The following is a 26,055-nucleotide window of genomic DNA, read 5'->3' as shown; positions in this document are numbered from 1 at the left end:
TTAGGTGATTCTGCTGGCTCTTTTGTCTCCCTGAAAACAAGCTTGGCATAATTCCGTTTTTGAGCATTTACTATACACACAATTTCTGCACTCTGAGCATGAGTTGCAGATGTGCAAAACAAATCCTTACAACCTAAAATGAAATTTAAAAAAACAATTCCATAGAATTCCTGCCTTGAATTTCCTTAGCAATCACTGTTTTTCCATTGGTGGAGAGGTTGTGCCAATTATTATTTACTCTGCTACATTCATATTCTTGGAATAAACATATGGGATACTAGAGATTCAAGGCCATTTGGGGTGCCTCCAGAGACTTTGTTACATGAATATGGGATCCAGACGGACCACATAATAAAATGACCTTTACAACTCATATTGAGCTAGCTTTGATGCCTATATTAAAGTTGGTTGTTCATCTTCTTCATCTTTCCAGTTGTTTTATTTCGGGATTGTGCATTAACTGTTACCACACATTAGTTACGAGTGGATCAAAAGGGTGGATGAATACAAATATTTGGGCTATGGGTTAGTGTCTAAAAGAAATGAAGCCGATATGTTAGCACATCGGAGAACAAAAAGCCTTATCCATTATGACCATGCTGAAAAATCCTTTAACATCTAATTTGGGCTAGAACTTAATAGGAGTAATCACTCTGTATCGCCAAAAAGTGGTGGTGACGGTTTCCTATGCAATGGAGTCCTACTTCCTGAATTTGGACAAATGGGCCGATGGACTGCAAGGTTTGATATGGCGCTGAATACTGGGCCTGTCAACAGCCACTCCTAGGCAAGTCAATTGTATAGAGCTAGGATTAACCTCATTGAGTACCTTGATTAAAATAAGAAGAGGAACAACGTATCTAAAGATTATGCTAGCCAATGATGATACTATTCTGGAAATTATAAAAAGGGGAATACATGAGGATACATGTAAAAGCTTGAGAAAATGTACAAACCTAAATGAGACCTTCTTTAAAGAAAGGCTTTAAGAGCAGAGTTCATAAAGAAAGCAAATAAATTGGAATTGGGTATGTAATCATGAACATGTTAGTAGATTGAAATTTCTAGAGGATTATAAGAAAGTTTGCTATACCTATAGAACCGTGCAAAAATACATATACCCTTTCCCAGACCCTAAATTTCCCAGGATCTTCATGCAAATAAGATTCAATAAACTCCCAGTTCTAGAGATCTCGGGGAAACGGTTGAATATTTCAAAAGAGAAAAGAACATGCTGATTATGCAAAGATCCGAGTGAAGTGTAATCACTCGGACATATCTTAACTGAATGCCCTTATATGCGAAAATATTAATCTTACAGACATCTGGCAGAGGGCTATCAAGATATATCGGCTGAGATGTTCTGGTTAAATGGTATAAGCGAACAAAGGTTGGGAAGAGCCATTGCACTGATACAGGTATGGATGATATTCGAGAAGGAAATACTGGTGATGAAATAATGTTTTAACTTGATGAAATCGACCTGCAGAATGTAGTTTAAATGAAATGTTAAAGATTTTATATTTTGTTTGTATATGTGAAAAGTTCAATGAACTAAAACAAATTAAAAAAAAATTTAAGTTACCACACGTTCTACTTGAATAAAAAAAATAAACATTAATACATGTATCTAAAAATATCTCATTGTTGCAATTCAGATTATGTATCAGTGGAATAACCATTATCCTAATGTTACACTATCCTCACAGTAGCAGTGCAAGATACTCTGGGTATTCAAAAAAAAGTTATGTATTGCATTTTATATTAGAGAACAGTACAGCCAACATTGTAATGTAACCAAGAACAATGAAATAGTAAAACAAGTATACACATTTTAAATTGCAAGTTAGTAGCCAAGAATAAAAAAAGTCACTCAACCCCTCAATTTTCCACATACACAGAGCACACCATTTCTTACTCGCCATGACTCCATTATCACCAGCCAATGACTACTGGTGACATGTCATTTTGAGGCCTAGGTAAAACTATACAAACCATGCATCTCAGCACTGGGTAATTTTTAATACAGATTTTGCTTAAAGTAAAGCAATAAATTAAGATCAAATATATCAGTAACACACTACTTCAATTAACATTTTATTTTTTTGTTTAAAGCGTGGACCTAGCTCGTAAGTGTTAGGAAAGATTTCATAATTGTAGGTAATTTTCCTTCCATGTGGCAACCCCTAAACTTTTTGCTGTCGTTTTTCACCTTGTTCTTGACTTTGCCAGAGAAGTGCAGCCTTCTACCGCACTCCTCTGGGCTTTCGCTCCTTTCTTACGGGGATACTGACATGCCCTTAAGACAGTCAGTACCGGGGAACGCTGTTTCCCGTAGTTTCTTTTATCGTGTTGCGGCTTTAGTGCAACATGACACAAGAGGGCACTGTAAGCTAAGTTACAGCTCTCTTGGGTCTCTAGCCTTCTACAGGCCCTAGATACTCTTTTAGGATGGTATTTGATCGGTGCAAGTCATTCAGGGACTCGAATGGTGGCAGCGATCGTTTTGTTTATTTTGAGCTCCTTTTGGCGTTCTGAGCACGTTTTTCGCACTGAACCCAAAATGGTGGCCTGGCTCCCAAAATGGCCAGACCACAAGGCTCCTTTGTCCTGTCCACTGACCGTCTTGCCCCCTTCACCTTCCCCAGGTCGAGCGACCCGGGGCCTTCCTTATTTGGGCATGTACTTTCCCGCGAAAAGTGGTTGCTTTCGCGGGCTTCTACATGTCGTTTGTGTGCCTCCAGGGTGTGGGCTGGGATGTCTGGTCCCAATACACATCCTGGGTGCCAGAGAGTCTAGGGTGGTGTGAATGCCTGGGACCACCGTGGTCCGTGATTGGTCCACGTATGGTATGTGTGTTGATGAGCGGATCTCCCATTGGCTCCCCTCCGTTTTGGCGAGAAGGGAACCGTGGATAAGAGGGGGCTGGAAACACCACTACCAGGTCGATCTCCTGAGTTCTCACGAACGAAGGAATACAGGAGCCAAGTATCCTGCAACCAAGAGGCTGGACCGAGGAATCGCTGGTGACCCGCTGAAGGAATCCTCCTTTGCACTGCTGTCGTCCTGTGAAACCCTTTCCTCCTTTGATCGAACCAGAAGGCCTGTACTGGTGCTTCGACCTTTGGAATAGCAGGAACAGCTATTCCCGGCGACTTCATCAACTCCTGCCAAGTAAGCCTTCGGAAGTGTCTCTGGGCCATCCAGTTGACTGACCAGCTTACAAGGGAGTCCTGCTCTGTAACTGCCGCCAGGTTGTGTTGTATTCCGAGTCCTTGTCACTCTCCCACGCTTCGTACACTTGGCGTTCCCAAGTCTGAAGCGAGGAGTGTACATTTGGCTCGAATACACACGGCCGCTCCGTTGTCCTGCTGCGGCAACAAACTGTGCTGGTTTCGTCGATTGGGACGTCTTTTTGCTCTACACGACTACGAGGCGTTCCCTGCTCTTCTGAACCTGCCAGCTGCTGAAACTAACGTGGAGAAGCCTGGGTCTGCTTGCTTCGGGGACCGGTGAGTAGTTTAGCTAGGATCTGGTCGCCCTCCTGCAGTATCCCATTGCTTTTCCCTGCTGTGTAAAAACAGCACCCTTTTGGCCGTACTCGCGCTCTGCTTCTGCCCGCTGTGGAGGCTGCGCTTGAGTTGCGGAACCTGTTCTCCTTCTGCTGTGCACTAACCCGAACTGCCTGACTTCCTCCGAAGAGCTTTCCCTTTTGCCCGTTGCCACCGGCGTGGCAGGTACTTTGAGCACAAGGCTCCACTCTTCGCAGGGCTCGGACTTCCATCTAGTTAGGTGCCTCTAAAGGCGAACTGAGTCTAAAGCGTTATCGCACTGCCTGTTTTCCTTTCCTTTCAGGTGGACTACACATTTCGTGCTTATAACGCTAGCGACTGTTGTATTTGTATATATATTGTGTTGATATGGTATGTGTTGGTTTAATATTGTGATTTTCTCGCTACGGTCATTGTTTTAAAGGCCTTAAAATAAATGTGTATCTATTTTTGATATAACAACTGTTTGGAGTAGTTTGTAAGCGCTCTTGCTTTGTGTGCTCATTGCGGGCTTTCAGTCACCCTCACCCCTCTTGAGACCTAGTCTTGACCGCCGCGATCGCTACCTTGATTGGTCTGGCTTGTCCAGAGGTTACCCTGTTCCAAGTAATTAGGTTGGCCTTCTGAACTTCTGCGCCACCAGGACAGAGTTCAGAAATCCGTCTTAACAAATTGGTGTACAGCGGTGGGATACGACTGAAGGTATCCAGTGTTGCGCTCGAACTAAGGCATTTCAGGTTATTCCAAACAGTACACGTAGTGAATTGTTGTAGTATAACTTTAAAAAGGCCATAGTCCTATCAAACAGTATGGAAACAAATACCTTGTTAACTTTAAATGCTTCCAAATCAGAAACATTGAAGAAGATGTGTGCGGAGAGAGGTGTTTCCTCTCAAGGCACTAAATTGGAAATGATCCAAAGAATCGTGGCGTGGCAAGAAGCGCATCTTGACGCTATAACTTCCGAGGACAGTGCAGAAGGTGGTGGGGCTGCTCTCACTGGTAGAACCGACGGTTCTGCCGCTGCACTGATCCATCGCGACCACGAGGACAGGGAGGATGTGATGTCTAATGTTTCCTCTGCCAGTGTTGATGGGGAGGCTATGCTTGAATTCAAGAAGCAAGAGCTGCGGTTTAGGCAGCAGGAGCTTGAATTCAGCATAGCCAAACTAAAAATCGAACAGGCACAAAAACAGAAAGACAGGGATCACCAGTTGGAACTGGCCAAGCTTCAGGTTGCAAATGGGTCCAAGGGTCCTGGACATGGGTCTGGGGCTTCCTCTCATCCACGGTTTCCGAAAGATCTGCTCAGTGTGTATGAAGAAAGGAATGACATTATGAACTGGCTGAATGCGTTTGAGTATGCATGCAAGGTTCAAGAAGTTGACAATGCTGATAAGATTGCGTGGTTGCTCAGTAGACTGCCCCATTCTGGCTGTAGTGCCATTATGGAAATGTCGAAGGCTGAGCGGGCTGATTTCGCAATGTTAAAGCAAACTCTCATTTTAAAGTTTGGGAAGACTCCGGCCCAATATTTAAAGCGTTTGAGAGTATAAGAAAAAGGAAGGTGGTACTTGGGTATCTTATGTCGCTGAATCTTTGAAAAACTTAACTGGCTGGGTCGAAGGTTATAAGGTTTCTACCTTCGAAGGCATGATAAATCTTGTCATGCTGGAACATATTTTTGCTTCTTCTTCCCCGGAGCTTAAGCAGCATTTGGCCGAGTCGAAGGAGATAGATCCTAAGAAGCTGGCCATTGCAGCAGACTTATGGGTGTCACATCGAGTGTCCCATAAGGACAAAACTCATCCTGGTAAGCAGGAGGAAGGGAAAAAGTCCAAAGATATGGAGGGTGGGGAATCTGCTAAATCTTCTTCCCATAAGGGCCACAAAAAGAAAAACAAGGGTAAGACACAAGAGAACTCACAGGGTAGTGGAGGTCAGCCTCCGAAACAGAACTCTGGTTACACTAAGCCTCCCTACGTAAACAGACCCACTGGGGCTTGTTTTTCTTGTGGAGCAACTGACCATGTGAAGGGGGATCCCCGTTGTAAGGTTAGACCTTTGGGGGTCCACTCCGCTAATCTGGCCTTCTCCTCCTACGAGGAAGAAGAGATTACAGGAGCATCCTTCTCCTCAGACTCATTTCCCAGCGGAATAGAGGCTGAGGTAGTTTTAGTGTCCCTGGGTTCCTGGGAGCCTAAAGTCGCAGAGGCTTATGCTAGGATTCCGGATAATACCAAGCACTACTTTAAAGACAGTGTGCTGATCAATGGAGTGGATACTCCAGCTCTTAGGGATAGTGGGTGCAGTCGCACTGTAGTGGATTCTACCTTGGTAGACTCAGAGGAAGTTGCCAGAGCTACTCTGATGCCCACTAAGTTGGCTGACGGCCCCCTCCGTATGTTTCCAGTAATACCTGTAAATCTTACTTTAAATGGTACAGCAGTCAGGATTCCAGTGAGCATTCAGAGAAACGTCCAGGGAAAGGTCTTGTTGGGTAATGATCTCAGAGCTTTAGGGCTCGTAGGAGACGCTGCCGAAAGACCCTACACACGGTCTCAAGCACGGGCAGCATTGGCCAAGTCCAATACGCCGCCCCAGCCGAAGGGGAAACCCAAGGCGAAAGGAGTCTACAAGTCAAAACGAGGGAAAGAGAATATTCCCCCGAGCTCGCCTACCACTGCGGTGGAGGAAGTTGGTCAATCGCCCGGGCCTGACGAGGAGGTGGCGATGCCTGAAGTATTCGACCCCAACGATCATCCTGAACTAAAAGACTTGTTAGTTGAAGGAGGTCCTGATAGGGACGAATTCAGTAAAGGCCAACGTGAGTGCCCATCTCTGGAAGGCCTAAGGAGACAGGCCTGCTCCCAGCTTGAGGGTGAGCCTCCTGGGATGCATAGGATTTACCAGGAAGGTGGACTCCTGTATAGTGAGCCCACAGAGTCTACAGAAGGAGACCATAGGAGGTTGGTGGTTCCCCTTGCTGTTAGGCCCTTCCTCCTGCAGTTGGCGCATGTCGTTCCACTTGCTGGTCACCTTGGTATGAGGAGGACCAAGCACAGGTTATCCATGCACTTCTACTGGCCCAAGATGGGGGAGCAAGTAGAAAGTCACTGCAGGAGTTGTGCCTCCTGCCAGTTGTCTGGTAAGGTTGGCGCGACAATCCAAGCTCCGTTGGTACCGCTCCCAGTTGTGGGGGTACCATTTGAAAGGGTAGGGATCGACATGGTTGGTCCCCTTGACCCGCAAACATCTTCAGGCAATAGTTTTATCCTGGTGCTGGTTGACCATGCAACCAGGTATCCTGAGGCCGTCCCATTTACAACTGTAACTGCCAAGCCAGTTGCAGAAGCTTTACTCGGCATGTTTACTAGTGTTGGCTTCCCTAAAGAAGTTGTGTCGGATCATGGCAGCAACTTTATGTCGAAGTATAGGCAGGCTATGTGGAAAGAATGTGGGGTCACCTACAGGTTCTCTTCTGCATACCACCCCCAGACCAATGGCCTGGGGGGGCGTTTCGACAGGACGTTAACGAGCATGATTGGGGCTCTGGAGGAGCCCCAGAGAAGAAAATGGGATCTTCTTGTTTCATGCTTACTGTTTGCCTACCGAGAGGTACCACAGGAGGGTGTTGGCTTCAGCCCCTTCGAACTTCTGTTCGGTCATCCCGTACGGGGACCCTTAGCCATTGTCAAGGAGGGATGGGAGATGCCCACTCCCCCTGTTACTACCAATGTAGTTGATTATGTGCTAGGGCTCAGAAAACGGATGGTACTTCTGATGGGCTTGGCTAGTGATAAATTGAAGGCAGGGCAAGCGCTGGTGAAACATTGGTACGACCAGAAAGCTTCCCTCATCAACTTTACACTTGGTCAGCAAGTCCTGATCATGAATCCCATAAGGCCTCGAGCTTTACAGGACAAATGGTCAGGCCCTTACCCAGTGGTGGAGCCCCTGGGTGAGGTTAACTATTCAGTGGACCTTGGAAGGCCTGGACAGGCTCCAAAAGTGTTTCACGCAAATAGGCTGAAGGCTTTCGTCCCAAGCGTCGAAATCGCAGCACTGCTATTGGCTTCAGACGTTGAGGAAGAGGAGTCTGAACCTCTCCCTGACCTGTTCCAGAGCGGTCCTTCAGATAGCTCTTTTGAGGGTGTCCGAGTGGCCCCTCACCAAAATGGACAAGGCTCAGTGGTTTACCTTGGACATGAAGTAGGTGGAGGGAGGAGACAGCCTCTACTCAGTCAGGTACAAGCAGTACAAGACTGGCCTACCCCCACTACGCAAACCCAAGTGAGAGCCTTTTTAGGACTCACGGGGTATTACCGCAATTTTGTGGCAGACTATGGCACCATAGCTGCTCCTATGACTGCCCTCACAACTCCGAAGAAACCCAAGAAGGTAACTTGGACCGACGAGTGTGAGAAGGCCTTCAATGGCTTAAAAGACTCCTTGTGCCAGGCCCCTGTCCTCAGGGCCCCTGATTATCAAAGACCTTTTATCGTGCAGACGGATGCCTCTGACACTGGGATAGGAGCTGTACTATCACAAGTAGATGAGAAGGGTAAGGAACACCCTATCGGTTTTATTATTCGCCAGCTTAAGGACAGAGAGCTCAGATGGTCCACGGTAGAGAAAGAATGTTTCTCTGTTGTGTGGGCCCTAAGGAAGCTGAGGCCCTACCTCTATGGGACCCACTTCACTGTGCAGACTGACCATAAGCCGTTAAAGTGGCTAATGAACATGAAGGGGGAGAATCCAAAGTTGCTTAGGTGGTCCATAAGTCTACAAGGCTTCGACTTCACTATTGAGCATAGGCCAGGTGTCCAACATAGCAATGCTGATGGGTTGTCCAGAATGTTTAACCGACCTGAACAAGAGACTCATCCAGGGGTGGATTAGTTCCCCCTGTCCATAGTCTGGGAGGGGCGAGTGTTAGGAAAGATTTCATAATTGTAGGTAATTTTCCTTCCATGTGGCAACCCCTAAACTTTTTGCTGTTGTTTTTCACCTTGTTCTTGACTTTGCCAGAGAAGTGCAGCCTTCTACCGCACTCCTCTGGGCTTTCGCTCCTTTCTTACGGGGATACTGACATGCCCTTAAGACAGTCAGTACCGGGGAACGCTGTTTCCCGTAGTTTCTTTTATCGTGTTGCGGCTTTAGTGCAACATGACACAAGAGGGCACTGTAAGCTAAGTTACAGCTCTCTTGGGTCTCTAGCCTTCTACAGGCCCTAGATACTCTTTTAGGATGGTATTTGATCGGTGCAAGTCATTCAGGGACTCGAATGGTGGCAGCGATCGTTTTGTTTATTTTGAGCTCCTTTTGGCGTTCTGAGCACGTTTTTCGCACTGAACCCAAAATGGTGGCCTGGCTCCCAAAATGGCCAGACCACGAGGCTCCTTTGTCCTGTCCACTGACCGTCTTGCCCCCTTCACCTTCCCCAGGTCGAGCGACCCGGGGCCTTCCTTATTTGGGCATGTACTTTCCCGCGAAACGTGGTTGCTTTCGCGGGCTTCTACATGTCGTTTGTGTGCCTCCAGGGTGTGGGCTGGGATGTCTGGTCCCAATACACATCCTGGGTGCCAGAGAGTCTAGGGTGGTGTGAATGCCTGGGACCACCGTGGTCCGTGATTGGTCCACGTATGGTATGTGTGTTGATGAGCGGATCTCCCATTGGCTCCCCTCCGTTTTGGCGAGAAGGGAACCGTGGATAAGAGGGGGCTGGAAACACCACTACCAGGTCGATCTCCTGAGTTCTCACGAACGAAGGAATACAGGAGCCAAGTATCCTGCAACCAAGAGGCTGGACCGAGGAATCGCTGGTGACCCGCTGAAGGAATCCTCCTTTGCACTGCTGTCGTCCTGTGAAACCCTTTCCTCCTTTGATCGAACCAGAAGGCCTGTTCTGGTGCTTCGACCTTTGGAATAGCAGGAACAGCTATTCCCGGCGACTTCATCAACTCCTGCCAAGTAAGCCTTCGGAAGTGTCTCTGGGCCATCCAGTTGACTGACCAGCTTACAAGGGAGTCCTGCTCTGTAACTGCCGCCAGGTTGTGTTGTATTCCGAGTCCTTGTCACTCTCCCACGCTTCGTACACTTGGCGTTCCCAAGTCTGAAGGGAGGAGTGTACATTTGGCTCGAATACACACGGCCGCTCCGTTGTCCTGCTGCGGCAACAAACTGTGCTGGTTTCGTCGATTGGGACGTCTTTTTGCTCTACACGACTACGAGGCGTTCCCTGCTCTTCTGAACCTGCCAGCTGCTGAAACTAACGTGGAGAAGCCTGGGTCTGCTTGCTTCGGGGACCGGTGAGTAGTTTAGCTAGGATCTGGTCGCCCTCCTGCAGTATCCCATTGCTTTTCCCTGCTGTGTAAAAACAGCACCCTTTTGGCCGTACTCACGCTCTGCTTCTGCCCGCTGTGGAGGCTGCGCTTGAGTTGCGGAACCTGTTCTCCTTCTGCTGTGCACTAACCCGAACTGCCTGACTTCCTCCGAAGAGCTTTCCCTTTTGCCCGTTGCCACCGGCGTGGCAGGTACTTTGAGCACAAGGCTCCACTCTTCGCAGGGCTCGGACTTCCATCTAGTTAGGTGCCTCTGAAGGCGAACTGAGTCTAAAGCGTTATCGCACTGCCTGTTTTCCTTTCCTTTCAGGTGGACTACACATTTCGTGCTTATAACGCTAGCGACTGTTGTATTTGTATATATATTGTGTTGATATGGTATGTGTTGGTTTAATATTGTGATATTGTGATTTTCTCGCTACGGTCATTGTTTTAAAGGCCTTAAAATAAATGTGTATCTATTTTTGATATAACAACTGTTTGGAGTAGTTTGTAAGCGCTCTTGCTTTGTGTGCTCATTGCGGGCTTTCAGTCACCCTCACCCCTCTTGAGATCTAGTCTAGACCGCCGCGATTGCTACCTTGATTGGTCTGGCTTGTCCAGAGGTTACCCTGTTCCAAGTAATTAGGTTGGCCTTCTGAACTTCTGCGCCACCAGGACAGAGTTCAGAAATCCGTCTTAACAGTAAGCAGCAGAGTGCTGTACAGCGTGTGGGCCGCTGGCAACTTTTAACAGTAGAGCAGTACTGTGAGGTCTGTGCATCCACTGGAATTAGTCATTGGTCAAGTGTTGTTGAAAGAGCCATGTTTTGAGAGATTTGCGGAATTGCAGAATTGTGGGGGCATACCAAGCCGACAACAGGATCGATTTCAACAGAGTGGGTGCATGGCAAAAAAAGGATTGTTTGCAGGTCCTCTCTTTGAGGACGAGTTGCAATTCAAGCCGGTTGGTAGATTTGCTGTGCAAGGAGTACGTGCCACCAGATTTGTGGAGCTTAGCCGCCAGGTACACTGGTGTGCTACTGGTAACTGCTTTGTCTCCAACAATATCCTGGCTTGGAGTGGCAGCCAATGTAGTTCAAGTAGGAAGGGGGTAATAAGGTCAAATTGCCGTGCTCCTGTAATAAGACGAGCTGCAGCGTGGTGGACTGCTTTTAGGGGAGCCAAGTGAGCAGCGGGGAAGTCCTGCGGTGGGATGAAAGGTTGGATTTTTTGAAGGGTAGAGATTCTGAGCTGGCTATTTGGACCTTCTTGGCAATGTGTGTTTGGAAGGACAGATTGTTGTCAATGGTGAAGCCTAAGGATTTTGCTGAGTCTGAGAGTTGTGGATCAAATCCTTCTAGGTGCATATCATTGGCCCATTGTTGGACAAGTTGTTTTTAAGCGGGCAGACTGATGAGGACGAATTCATTCTTGGATGGGTTTAGTTTGAGGTAGGCAGCCGACATCCAGGATGGATTATCGCTAGGTAATCGCAGAGACAAATGATGTCCTGCACGCGATTTACTCTCATGTACAACCTGAGCATCATCTGTGTATTGATGGCTATAATGAGATCTTTTAGGAGGGGCCCAGAGGCTCCATCTAAAAGGTTAAGAAGGATTGGTGAGAGGATGGAGCCTTGGAGGACTATGCAGGAGACCTCGAGTTGGTTAGAACTGGACAGCCTGGTGCCTGCCTGAGAAATAGGAAGTAAACCAATTCAGGACAGTGCCAGAGAATCCCATCCTGTCAGCAAGGAAGGAGAGAAGGATGCGGTGGTCGGCAGTGTCTAATGCAGCCGAGGGATCAAGGAGGACGAGGAGGCATGAGTCGCCCTTTTCCATGATTTGGAGAGCGTCATCCACCAAATGGATGGTGGCTGTCTCGATGCTAGACTTTGGGCGGAACCCTGATTTATAGTCATTTAGGAAGTGGAGTTGTTTTATTCTGGCGAGAAGTTGTGTAGGAACTACTTTTTCCAAGATTTTGCCAATAAACGGTTGGTTCGTAATGGGCCTGTAGTTTGCCAGGTCGCCTGGATCTAGTTTTTTTTCTTCAAAAGAGGTTGCATGAGACTAGTCATGAGGGTGTCCGGGAATGATCCTTCTGCAAGGGAGGCATTGATGACGCTGAGGAGCGCATTGAGTGCTGGGCCCGTCAATTGTTTAATGATGGAGGCAGGAATTATACCGTCAGAGTAAGAAGTAGGTTTGAGGGAGGTAATCAATTTTAAGAGATCTGGGAGAAAGAGAGGAGAGAATTCAGTCCAGAGGGGCAGTGTGCATGCTGGGGTGCAGGGGATGCTAATGCTGCAAGAGGTTGATTCAGTGGCCTCGTGGATTTTGTCTATTTTTTTACCTCGGGTCAGGTGAGGGTTTGGTACAATGCTTTACTACTTCAAAGAGGGCTTTGCTCCTGTTAGAGGCTGCCACAATGGTGGTGGAGTAGTAAGCAGCTTTGGCCTCGGTAATCAGAATCCTACAGTTTGCATGCAGAGATTTGAGGTTGGTGAGGTTATGGTTTTTGCACCACTGTTTCTCTAGGCTCCGATTCAGCGTTTGTTGGAGGCTAGCTCGGGGGTGTACAATGGGGCAGATGGTGTGGTCTTAACCTGGCTGGATTTTAGGGGGGTAAGAGTGTCCATCAGTTTCATAACAGAGTTCTGAATAATTCCAGAAGGCCGGAGGGATTCCTGGTGGTAGGGAAGTCTGCAAAGTTTGCTTATAGCTCATTAACCAGGAAGGTTTTTGAATGAGTTGTGTTGAGTGAGGGGGTGTTTAGCCTGACCTTTGTGAGACGTAGTCAAGTGGATGATGGGATGACAGTGTGGTCAGACCACTCAAGTGGGATAGGGTCTGCACAGCTGAAGCAGGAGAATGAGTTGAAGACTAGGTCTAGGGTGTTGCCTTTTTTGTGCGTGGGGGAGAGCACAATTTGCTTAAGGTCCATGTAAGCAGTCAGTGCGAAAAGTCTGCTCCGAGTGTGGTTGTCAGCCTGTGACTCAGGGAACGTTATAATCACTGAAAAATACATTATTTGAATGTGCTAATTTGGCAGAGGAGAGCAAGTTGGAGATGGCTGCAATGAAAGAGTCACTCCTGTGAGGGAGTCTATAGATGAGGTGGAAGGTGATGATGCCTTGTGTGATAGAAGGAACTGGCAGGTGAGTGATTCAAATGAGCAAGTTCTGGAAGAGGTGAATCATTGAGCATGGCCAATCACTCTTGTGGATGATTGACACTCAGTGTCCTGCCCTTCCTGGCAGGTTGACATGTTGGATGCAGTAGACTTGGGGTAGGAGGACATCAAAAACATTTCAGGAGGATGGGGTAAACCATGTTTCAGTGCTGAATAGGGTATCAAGGTTGTTGGGGCAAGGGCAATAATGATGAGGTTCGCTAGAGTAGCTTTTCACAAACAAACTCCTCAACAGACAGAGGGAGACAGGTTTATTTTCAAAAAGTGTTATAAATGTTTGAAAATTGGTACCTGCAAGCAGAGGGTGCACTTGGTCGTATTGACGGGATCGCTGATCTGTATGCAAAATATTCTTGCAGCTTCATCAATGACACACCACTCTTCTCCATAAATAGAGGACAGTGCTTCAATCTCATCAATCTGAACAAAATTAAACAAAGATACTTTATAGGAACTCTATTTTTCAACCTTTAGTTTTCTTTCTTTGTAATTGCAGAAGCAGTGCACTAATAAATGAAGCAGTTACAGATTATCATGATTACATTAAGGAAGTCCCTGGCCAGAGTGATAGGGTCAGTCAAGGAGGGTGTAGGGTCCCTTCTCCACCTGTTTTAGGTGGCCTATCATGATACAGCCAGGCAAAGGGGTGGCATGGGGAGGTTGAGAGGGATCCAGTCCCTGGCTCACCATACTGCTTGAATATGTGCTGGAAGATTGGTACCACTGTCCCTGCCTCAATATCAGCCTCTGTCCTGGTCATATCTCCTTTCCCCCATTTTCAGAACTCACCAGGACCTGTGAAAGCCTAATTCCTGCAAAGCGTGACAAGAATCCCGGAGCCAAAGGAACAAGAGCAAGAAGTGGGAGACTGAAAGCGTCACTCCCAGAATGCACCTGGGCTTAGCCTGGAAAACCTAGCCCAGAGCCAGGAGAATGGAGTCATGACCAGAATTGGAATGGACTGGAATATTGCCCTCACCAAAAGGAATGACAGCCAGCACCCAACCCACCAATCCGTAACAGACTTCGGGGGAATGGAGGTACAACAGCAAAAGAACTGAGAATTTAAAGAACCACACAGAAGACCCTGAAATCCTTTACAACCCCAGTTGGAAGCAAAACTAAAGCTTGAAGAAAGCCACAGGGAAAAACAAGCAGCCTGAGCACATGGCTGCCTGCACAAGACTAAAAAATGGGTGGGGCAGAAGTCATCTAAACGACTTCCAGGGGAATTGCCAACCACCAGGCAAGAGTTCAAGTAGTGACTGGCCAAAGGGAACAGCTGATGTATAGAGCTAATGCGAGCTAAGAGAAACTCCACAATGGGGATCACAGGGCTATAAACAGCTGTTAGGAAAGATATCATAATTGTATGTAATTTTCCCTCCATGTGGCAACCCCCAAACTTTTTGCTGCTGTTTTACAGCCTGATCTAGACTTTGCCAGAGAAGCGCAGCCTTCCACCGCACTCCTCTGGGCTTTCGCTCAATTCTTATGGGGAAACTCACATGCCCTTAAAACAGTCAGTACTGGGAGACTTCGTTTCCCTTAGTCCTTTCCTCATGTTGCAGCTTTTGTGCAACATGAAACAAGAGTGCACTGTAACTTACTTTACCGCGCTCTTGGGTCTCTAGTCATTCCAAAGGCCCTAGAAACTCTCGCTGGACTTATTATGAACTGTGCAAGTGTGTCACGGACAGGACTGGTGGCAGCTATTGTTTCTCTTGTGTTTTGAACCCTTTTTCGCCATGTTATCCGTGCTTACCGCGTTTGGCACAAATGAGTGGCCTGGCTCCAAAATGGCCATGTCACGAGGTTCTTTGTCCTGTCCTCTGACCGTCTTGCCCCTTCACCTTCCCCAGGTCTAGCCGACCCGGGTCCGTCCTTATTTGGTCTTGCACTTTCCCACAAAACCCAACGCTTTCACGGACTTCTGCATGCCTTGTGTGTGCCTCCAGGATGTGGACTGGGATGTCTGTTCCCAATACACATCCTGGGTGCCAGAGAGTCTGGAGTGTCCGGAGTGTCCTGAATGCCTGGGACCACTGTGGTCCGTGATAGGTCCATGTATGGTGCGAGTGTTTGTGAGCAGATCTCCCATTGGGTCCTCTCCATTTTGGCGCGAAGGGAACTTTGGATAAGAGGAGGCTGAAAACACCACTACCATGTCGATCTACTGAGTTCACACCGAACAAGGGATAAGGAGCCAAGTATCCTGCAACAAGAAGCTGAGTCGAGGAACCACTGGTGACCCGCTCAAGGTTTGGCACCCTGAACTGCTGTCGTCCTGCGAGACCCCTCAGCATCTGATCGTCCTAGAAGGTCTGCGAAGGCGCTTCGACCCATTGGAATAGTGGGACCAACTATTCCCGGCACCTTCATCAAACCCTGCAAGTAAATCTCTTTCGGAAGTGTCCCTGGGCCAACCAGTGGGCTGACCAGCTTACGCAGGACGCTTTGCTCTGTCACAGCCGCCGTTTCAGGGAAGCCCTCGAAACTTGGTTTACTGCTTGCCCTGCTTCCACGGCACCATCACACCGAATTTCGTACACTTGGCATTCCCAGGTCTGAAGTGAGACGAGTGCGCCCGGACCAGAGTAAACGCGGTTGCCGTGTTGCCCTGCTGCGGTAACAACCTGTGCACGTCCGCTGCATTTGGGACACCCTCGACCCTGCATCCTGCTACGCAGAATCTACACAGTGTCGAGACGTCCTGATCATCGCAGCTGAACCTGCCAGCAACGTGAACAGAACTGGAGAAGTCTGGGTCTGCCTGCGTCAGGGACCGGTGAGTCGTCCATACCCCAACCGGTGGCCCCTCACGCAAGAGCCCATTTCTTTTCCACCGTTGTTGCGAAATAGCGACTCTATCCCGCACTCTCACCCTGCCTCTGCCCACAAGTGGAGGCCTTGCTTGAGTAGTGGGGACTTGTTCTGCATCGCTTCATTCACCTTCCTGAACTGCCTGAGACCCTTGAAGAGACTCTACTTTATCCACTGGCACCAGCACGTGCAGGTACTTTTGAGCATAAGGCTCCTCTCTTCATAGGGCTTGGACTTCCTCCTAGTTAGGTGTATTTCTGATGTCGAACTGGGTCTAATGATCACTTGCACTGCCCGTTTTCCTCCCCATCTAGGTGGTCTACATATTACGTGCTCCTAACTCCTTAGACCCCTCGGTCTTGTATATATATTGTATTGATTGTGATGTGTTGGTTTACTTTAGTATTATTGTGATTCTTTGCTATGGTCGATGTTACAAAGGCCTGGTAATAAATGTATCTATATTTTTTATATAACACCTGTCTGGAGTAATTTGTAAGTGTCCTTGCTTTGTGTGCTCATTGAGGTCTTTCCGTCACCTTCACCCCTCTTGAGACTTAGTCTTGACCGCCGCCATCGCTACCCTGATTGGTCTGGCTTGTCCAGAGGTTACCCTGTTCCAAGAAACTAGGCTGGCCTTCTGAACCTCTGCCCCTCCAGGTCAGAGTTCAGAAATCCAACTTAACAACAGCCAGATGTGAAGATGAGGGTGACAGGTGCTCGCCTTAGGCCAGAAGAAGAGGAGATTGACCAAGGGACCAGCAAAGAGGGAATAGGAGATGGAGAAGGATTGTAAGGAGATAGTGTGTGAGAACGGGGGGGTGTGGTGTGTGCGAGAGATGTGAAGCAGGTAGTAGAGACAGTTGTAGGAGTGAGAATGAGGGGTGTTGGAGTAAGGGAAGACCAGGGGGGGAGTTGGCAGGAGAGGAGAATAAGGAGTGAAGAGAATCTGTGCAATTAACCATTGAAAGAGACCCTAAAAAAGGTCGGTTGGAAGTGTCTGAGGGAAGAAGTAAGACCACCCTCCCTGGAGTTAGGGATACATCCAGGCAATAAATGTCTGAATAATTTCTATCTGGCAAGGGTGTAAAAGCCCTGGCTTTATTTATTTTCATGAATACAATGATGCAGGGTATTTTAAATCAGAAAGGGTGGTCTACTAACTAGACACCCCTTTCATCAAACTCCATGCCAAAAGCATAGTGCACAGCTGTGCTCTACTGCTTCGGTATTCCTATCTGCAGTGTCACAGAACAGTTTTCAAAAGGTTACAGGTTCCATCTTGACAGCTGAGATGACAGCAATGTCACTGCATCACAGACGCTGCATTTAAATCTGCACCCCATTTCCAAAACCACATAACTATGATTAATTATGATCCTGGTGGCAGTTACATCTTTAAACATAAGCCATACCCGAGTTGGGGTATGGTAGCTGGTAACTCACATAATTATTATAGCCACATCTGAAGTGTATCATACATATGTCAACCCTGTGAGATCAGGCCAGCCATGTGTTGGGTTAGATTTTCATATTTATGCTAATTCTCCCTCACCTGTGAGACACCCAGCACTTTTTGCTGGACTTGTGGTTTATTTTTCTATGTTCTTGAGTGGGACACTTTTTTCCCCACTCACCTTTTCTTTTACTTTTTCCATGGAAGTCATTTTTGTGACAATTTTTGGGCATCTGCATTTTATTATAGCAGCACACTCGGTGCAGTGTTGGTGGGGAGCCCCTTGGGCGTCCCTTTTTATTTCCTCTTGGGTGCCTTATGTGGACCAATGTTCCCAAGGGTAGAAGGTTATTTGTTATCTTTTCTATAAATGTCATTGTGAGATCAGCACACCCGACCTTGTGTGGAGTGCTGAGGGGACTTTCTAACTGGTTCAGTAACATTTCTGTTACAGTCCTTTACTTACCTTTGTGAGAAACCAGAAGGTGCACCCGCTAGTCCCCAGAGGTCGCGTGCGTGCGTGTCTCTCTGTGACTGACACACATACTTCCCCCCCCCCCCTCCCTTGGAAGCAGATCCATAACCCAGGTTCCGAGTGCCAACCAGTCCCAATTGGGACCTTTTGGACCCAGTCCTGGCGCCAGTGGCACCAGGCTCATAAATATGCCCAGTCCCAGCGCTGGAAGCTCCGGGCTCATAATGCTTGGGTGGACTTACCTGCAGCAGACCATGCTGCTTACTTGCCTGCCAGTTGAGCCTCTGATCCTCTTCTGTTTGGAACTACTTTTCCTGTTGGGTGGGGCAGGAGCCCCTCCCTAGATTCAGAACACTGGAACTCTTCTGGAAAGCAGGAACTCTTTTCTTACCTAGGCGTGGCTGTGGAAGGAGACACCTAAGCACTACTGGAGGCTATTTAAACCACACCCGATGGATGAATCTTGCTTTGCGTTATTCTGCATCCTCTGCAGCAGAACGCTCATCGTGTCTTCTGCATCTGATCCTGGGCCCAAGGAAAAAGGCTTACCATCCTGAATCCAGTCTTCAGCAACACCTATAAAGACAAGAAAGAACAGGTTAGCATTACGGTCTTCAGTGACAGCTCTTCACTTACCTGGTCCATCGGCTGTCACCAACGCCTCGCGCTGCATTCCGGCATCTGAAAGACAAAGGCTTACCTACTCTTCGTGCGCTCCGGAGGTCTTCACACTGCATTCCGGCATCTGAAAGACAAAAGCTTACCAACTCTTCGCACGCTCCGGAGGCCTTCGGCGCTGCATCCCGCATCTGAAAGACAAAACAAGGTGCGTTTAAAGACATTGGGGAACTTTAATACTCACGTGCCATTACTCCTTTCCACATCTAACCCAGTGGGTATTCCGGCACCCTGCAGCCGCTCCGAACTTGTACCTGCAAAATAAAAAGACAGTTAGAACGCATCGTGAAGCAGGCAACAAGCGCTTACTTACGTGCTTCCAGGCGCTTCTATTCATCACACGGGCTCCATCTTCAACTCACTTCAGCCCGTCATCCGCCATCGCCGGAACCCTGCAAAACAAGAAACATCATTACTAAAGACTTTAAAGACATTAGAATTACTCGAAACTTACCGTTCGTGCAGTAAACGACGGATAGCAGTCCTCTGAAGTCAAGAGGCCTGCTCCCCTTATCCAGTGAAGAAACTGGTTACAGCACCCTGCCCCGAGGCAGATGGAGAGCACGGCGTTCACTTACCTAAGGTGAGAGCGTTAACCTTTGGGGTTCTACAGGAGAAGAGAAAGGGAAGAAGAGAGAGACATTCAATAACCCAGTTCCTTAATCCCATATTTTCTATCTGCAGACATCTTACCCTTCAAGTCAGACATACAGTGCACAGAGGTCCAGCCCAAAGAGCCAGCCGTGTGTTACACATCACCTTTGCAGATACGGTATACGCCCAGTCAAGACCGGCGCCTCTACGGGAATCAGGTGAGCGTTACACAACTACCCTTTCCCATCCCCATAGTGATAAAAGGCAGAGCACGTGAGCCCACCATGAGCAAGGCAAGGGTGAATATACAAGAAGCAGCTATTCCAGGACAGCAGTTCAAATGGAGGAGAAAGGTGGCGTGACCTGAAAGGACATCGAGGAGGGAGGTGCCCTTGCCCTTTTCAACCCCGCAAAGCCTCTGACAAAGAAAACATAAGAACGGGAATCGCAGCTGTCGAATGGTGTGATGGATGTCAGCGGCACATGGAACCCTCCCGCACTGATAGCCAGGGTGGAGAGACACGGTTGCAATCATGGTACCGTCCTTGCCTCCAGCGGCAAAAGAAACGCCAACGAGTTCAGCACAGCCGGTGAATGGGAAGAACCCAATAGTGCACTGGACTGTGTTAGGCTCAAGGTTGCAGTGCAATTAAGAAGATTAATAGACATAGGCCTTTTTGTGAACAAACTTGGTACCAGAGATAAGAGTGGTCCGGCGCCACGTTGGCGCACACTCAAAGGTACCCCTCTCCTGAACTAAGAGAATGTGGAACTACAAAAGTATTAAAGCTACAAGTACCAGGGAAGGCCGGCTTGAGGTGTCAAGGTGGTCATACAAGGGTCAAGCTGAAGCCCTTGTACAATCAAAAGTCCTTGACACGTTAAAGAAGTTTTGACGATCTTGAAAACGTGAACCCGACTGAGGGTATTGTGAAACAATCGTTTGCGCCCGGCTGTTGGGGAACGCTGTGCGAACTGTGAGTTTCTGAAGCCTGCACTCGCCATAGGTTAACAGAGTGACCCAGCGAGACGAGACTGCCGTTCGGAAGTCTGTGCAAATTGGTAAGTGCTTTGGGAGGTTGACGCTGAAATAAGGTTTGGAGCCCGGCTGAGGGGGATCAAAGGGTGAAGGGTAATCACCCGACGTGAAGATTACCAAAAGGAACTTTTGTTTTGTTGCTTTGGCATATCAGGCCCTTTGAAGCAAGAGACTTTGCATGAGAAGAGACTTGGGCACAGAAGGCCAGATACAGGAAAAAGGATCTGTTAGCTTGTGCCAGAGAAGCCCAGGAGTGTGCTGTGCTCAAGAGTCCTGCCTTGTATCGTGCTAAAAACGTGTAGAAGAGAGACCCAACCCCGTCCATAACATCCTGACATCATTTTGTGAACAGTTCTTTCTTTTCTTGTGAACATTACCCCACACTATTTTGTAGCATAGCGGTAACGATTGACAATAGGTTTTTTAGAATAGGACCTTTTTTTATTTGACTAGACTCTACTAGGACTGTATTATTATTATTTGATGGTCGTAGCTTTCTCCCATCTTAGATTTAGATTAGGCGTTTATCTCAACCATTTTACAATTTAATAAACACCATTAAACTGTGATCACTGCACAGTTGTTAATGTTGCATGGAAACCAAAATATGTGATATTAAATATGTGATAAATGCTCAATCTGTGACTAAGAGCATAGTGTATCAACCTCAGATGTTTCCATCTTTCTTTCCGCTCATTTAAACATAAAATGATTCACAGGTGGAAAATGTTTTACCACCCAACCGTGCATTACATAGCCCAAAGATCCTGGTTATTACAGGGTCAGATATAAATTACACCTCTGACCATGGTAATGTTAGTTCACCATTTCTGCACTATGGGGACCAGGTTACACATTCATTTTGGCTTGGAGTCAAAACATTAGGTAATTCACAACCATTCGCTTACATTGTAGTGCTAGACAATTAGAATACTCGACCATTAGAGGAGCAGAATAATACATAATGGTTGGGTATTGTGTTTGTTTTTTAATGAGCGAGAAATTGTTGCCGGTGGGGATTTATTCACCCACAGAAGATGAAGCTATATTAATTCAATAATCTGCCCTAAGCACGCATAAATAACAAAAAGGTTAGTGTTGAGCTAGACTCTTTTTCTTTGGCACTTGTACTCGGCACAAGTAGTGCAGAAATCGATTTTGATGGGACATTTGGTGTTTATGGGCCTCATTCCGAGTACGGCGCTAACCAATGGCGCTATTAACGCCTTGGTTGACGCCGTACCAGGACCGGCAGCGCCTTGGTGGATGGCGGAATTACCGCCCCATTCCAAGGTTGGCGGGCGGTAATTCCCCATTCACCAAGGCTCTTCCCCATTCCCAAATGAGCCCCCATAGGGCTCAATGGGAATGGGGAAGATGCAAATAACGGTGACCGTTCATTACGGTCACCGTTATTGGCTTGGAGGCCCCTTTGCGCCCTCGACTTTAACACCTGCTCAAAGCAGGCGTTAAGGGCGAGGGCGCAAAGGGAACTCGGAGTATGGCGGTAAGGGATCACCGCCACCGGTCTCGTTACCGGTGGCCGCTATCCCTTACCGCCATACTCGGAATGAGGCCCTATGTCTTTTACAGTTTTCTACATGAGGAAAAGGATTTGTTGGGAAAACAATAAGAATCCACACTCATTTTAAGCAATCCTACGTCCTGATGAAGGCCTCATTGAAGATCAGATGAAAATGTTCCTTGTACAGAGATATTTCACACTAGAGGCTGAAACACAATAAGTCAACCTACAGTCTCATCAGTAAATAGATCAGTTAGTTGTCCTATTCGGTTGATTTGGTCATCCCAACAACGTGCTACCTCTCTGTACAAGATATAGGGCCTCACCACGAGATGGGCGGTATCCCGACTGGGATTCCGCCCAACTTTATTTGCGTTAGCGTCCACCCGTCCAGCGGTATTACTGCTAGATCACGGGTTGGGCCCTAACCGTTACTCCCTATTCCCCATTGGACCCAATGGGGAATTTTCGGCGTAATCACCACGCGCTAATACCGCCAGCGGTAACTGCACTGAAAAGTGGCATTTTCCCAGTGTGTTTACCTGGAGGTAAACACGCCAGACTCATGATCGGGCGGGCCCTTATATGCAGCGGTAACACCATTACTGCTGCATTTAAGGGCTACCGCTCAACTCGTGATGAGGCCCATAAAATAGATAAACATTGAGAATCAGTTTTATCATCAGGAGATAGTGATCTGTTTAAACTCGAGCTGTACTTGAGTGATGGAACGTGTGGTCGGTTTTAGTTTGTAAATTCATCAGAACCTTTCTGTTTTGTCTTGATTTGTTGTGGTATAGAAAATAAGCAAAACATTTTTTTTCACACTTTTGTATACTAACCCCACAGTGTGATCAGTTTTTAAACATGTGTTGGGCGTCCATGGAAAGTGGCAAAGGGACGGCACCCATAATTTGTTGTAATGCAAACTGTTTCTCATATAAAATAATGAATTATTCAATTGTTTTTTCAACAGATTTTTGGATAAAGTGCAGAGGATTTATTCTATTATAGCACTGAGTACAGCTCAAGTTCATTGAAAGCGTGGAAACGGAGGGGTATCCTGTTTCCTTGTTTCTATTTTAGGCCATTCAGGAAAAGAAAAAAAATGACTTATAAGAGATCTGCGTTCGCTAAAAAAGATAAACTACAAGAATGTGTGTTATTTGTTGAGGTAGTGAGACTAAAGCAGATCTACAAGAATTGGCTAAAATATCATAACAGGAGAGTCTATCAGATTGAAGGAGAGTTGATGAGGTCTACTTTAACGACAAAGGATCCTAGAGCTTTCTGGAAATTATTAAACAATGATTCTGGTTTCCAGGAATCTGTGCAAGTAAACCCAATCTCTAAGAATTAATAGACTGGCTATTTGACTAGTATGTATCTATCTACGGTACCTACAGTAATGATGGCCAAGCAGGGGTCAGCTCCGTGGATACTGGAATTTGATAGAGACGACTTAGAGCAACTCGTTAGAAAGACCGAGCCTTCAAGAGCTGCAGTCCAAGTGGTGTCCAATCTGATTTTCAAAGCTGAACTGCCCCTGTGGACTCACATCTTGGACTCACTCTATAAGAACATATTTGCTTGCAAGATCATTACATAATTTTGCAGGACTGCCATCCTAGACCCTATTTACAGGAAGTGCAATAGACTTCAACCAATTAATTATCGGCCTGCTGCCATTATTTTTAGTAGTAGTAAAATATTTGCCTGTGTGGTGTTAAAAGCGTTGTGTGAGCTTTGAGTGAGTGGACTGTTGTGGCCATAAAATATGAGTAGCAATCTAGTTTTAGGAGAGGTCTGAGGACCCAAATTAATGGCTTTGCTGTTATGATGCTTATAAAAAGGAAAATAAATTTAAAAAGGAAATTAAATTAAAAAGGAAGATGTTGTACATGGTGTTTGTTGACGTGTCCTCTGTCTTCAATGGGGTAAGGAGAGATATTCTCTGGGGCAAACTAAAACGTTGAGGGCTTCCAAATTCTGCACTGGACATTTCGATTGCCCTCCATGTCGACTCGAGAGTAAGGATTAGGTTAGCTGGTCAGCAGGTGAAGGCACCCTATTAGGTCAAGTTAATACTGGGTGTGGGGTTCGGCAGGGGTGTGTATTAGCACCTTCTTTATTTAATCTTTATCTGGCATATCTAGGGTCTGGCTAAGATCTGTAAGTGCCTTTCCTCCAAAATGGGGCTCTATAGTGTGTCAATATCTTGCCTACGCAGATGACCTGATCATATGCAGATGACCTGATCATATGACTAGAACGCTCCAGCAGCCACGCGGAGGAGAGGGCAGGAGCCCCTCCTCACCGACGACTCCTGCGATCCGCGGCCCTGCCTGGCCCCTCGTGCAGCGAGACCCCAGAAGACCACGGCTCCATGAGGCACAGCTGCTGCATGCTGTGCCCACTACGGGGTAAGGCACCATCCTGCCCACACACTGGCTGCAGCAGATCCAGCAGCTATTCTCCCTTCATAAGCACAGAGATCCGTGCCTGACCTTCACGGCCTGACTCCATGATGGCGGGCGCAGCGCGGCTCCAAAGCAAGGCTGTAGCCTCGTTGCTAGGCAACTAGCATATTCTTATTTCGCCAACATGCGCCGGCAGGCAGAAACGCCGGCGGCCCCTCTAAGGCCCTCATAAGGCCCCTGTTTACCCCGAACCCCGACTAGAACGCTCCAGCAGCCACGCGGAGGAGAGGGCAGGAGCCCCTCCTCACCGACGACTCCTGCGAGCCGCGGCCCTGCCTGGCCCCTCGTGCAGCGAGACCCCAGAAGACCACGGCTCCACGAGGCACAGCTGCTGCATGATGTGCCCAATACGGGGTAAGGCACCATTCTGCCCACACGCTGGCTACACCGGATCCAGCAGCTATTCTCCCTTCATAAGCACGGAGATCTGTGCCTGACCTTCATGGCCTGACTCCATGATGGCGGGCGCAGCGCGGCACCAAAGCGAGGCTGTAGCCTCGTTGCTAGGCAACTAGCATATTCTTATTTCACCAACATCCGCCGGCAGGCGGAAACGCCGGCGGCCCCTCCAAGGCCCTCATAAGGCCCCTGTTTACCCCTGTTTGCACCGATTGTGCCGGTGCCGCCCTGTATAACGGACCCATACTATGAACGTCTTGCAATCCAGCTGTCGTTCCTCCTGCCTATCTTTAACGTTCATCCTGCAGTAAAAACGCTCATGGACATCTTGTAAGTCCCTGCTCAAACCTGACTTTCTTGACTTTCTGAACGATCTTGTAAGGTCCGTCTGAGACGTGTTGTAACATCTCCCCTCAAAACATGCCCTATGTCTCGCTAAACACATTGTAATAGTTAGTCTTCTGCTAGGCTAGATTGCCAGAGACATTTGCTATGCCTGATTGTTAGACTCTGTCTGTACGCAATAAGATAGTAGCCTCATTCTATATTATACCCAATGTGTACCACATGTTCTGTTACCTACTTATAGACATGTGGTCCGCTCTATGACTTGAGCCTGATAGCAATCTCCACTCTATCTCCATCCACAGTCCACCCTACAACTAGCTCTCCTGTACCTGCTAGGTGCCGCAGACCCTAGGCCCTTGTCTATCACCTTGCTAGCTTATAACTACAGCTTAGTACTCACTTGACCCAGCATAGTACTAAGAGCATATGCTGACATCTGCCTTGCCAAGCATCTTGTACCCTGTGCTTAGTCAGACGCTCAAATATAATTCCAATCTGCCCTCTGTGTTCTATGCTAGAACGCCTGTATACTTGCATACTGTGTCTTAGGCATCCACTGCTAAAATCGAATCTGCCTACTGTGTACCACTGGGCCACTGTGTTGTGCCTTATGGTCGCTTAGAGACCACTGTGTTACTGTGTTGTGCCTTATGGTCGCCTAGAGACCACTGTACTACTGTGCTATTTATTGTGCCGTGTCTTATGGTCGCTTAGGGACCACTGTGTTATTGTGTTGTGCCTCATGGTCGCCTAGAGACCACTGTGTTATTGTGTTGTGCCTTATGGTCGCTTAGAGGCCACTGTGCTATTGTGTTGTGCCTTATGGTCGCTTAGAGATCACTGTGATATTGTGTTATCTAACCCTTATAGCATCCCAGCTCTCGCTGCCCTATCTCAATATGTACATCGCCCACACACTGCACATCCTCATAGGTTTAGTCTACATCCTACTTACTAGTAGTATTGCCTACTTCGTGCCCACAGGGCAACCCAACAGCCATATCATGGAACTTAGGCACATCACCACACACGCTACTCCCCCCAAAATGCCCGTGATCTCACTCAGGCAGCACAGACTAAGAACACACACATTCCCTTTAGCATTCCCCTCCACACCCATGCAGGTAACACTTAGGAACTCACGCCTAGGCTCACGCACTCACG

The 26,055-nt window shown here is 47.6% G+C and overlaps 1 protein-coding gene across 7 annotated transcripts in view; it reads right to left on the bottom strand.

Moving 5' to 3' along the window:
• IMPACT (impact RWD domain protein) overlaps positions 1-26,055 on the bottom strand; it is a 624,075-nt gene that overhangs the window by 584,945 nt on the left and 13,075 nt on the right. For all 7 annotated transcript variants that reach the window (XM_069620926.1, XM_069620927.1, XM_069620925.1 and 4 more), the window contains exon 2: positions 13,366-13,494. In XM_069620926.1, the coding sequence (XP_069477027.1) occupies positions 13,366-13,494 (129 nt within the window). The remainder of the gene's footprint in view (positions 1-13,365; positions 13,495-26,055) is intronic.

Source organism: Ambystoma mexicanum, chromosome 5q, assembly GCF_040938575.1.
Source record: "Ambystoma mexicanum isolate Mex_15411 chromosome 5q, UKY_AmexF1_1, whole genome shotgun sequence".
Taxonomy (NCBI): Eukaryota; Metazoa; Chordata; class Amphibia; order Caudata; family Ambystomatidae; genus Ambystoma; species Ambystoma mexicanum.
Note: the sequence above shows the minus strand (reverse complement) of the source record. Positions and strands in the feature narration are given on the sequence as shown.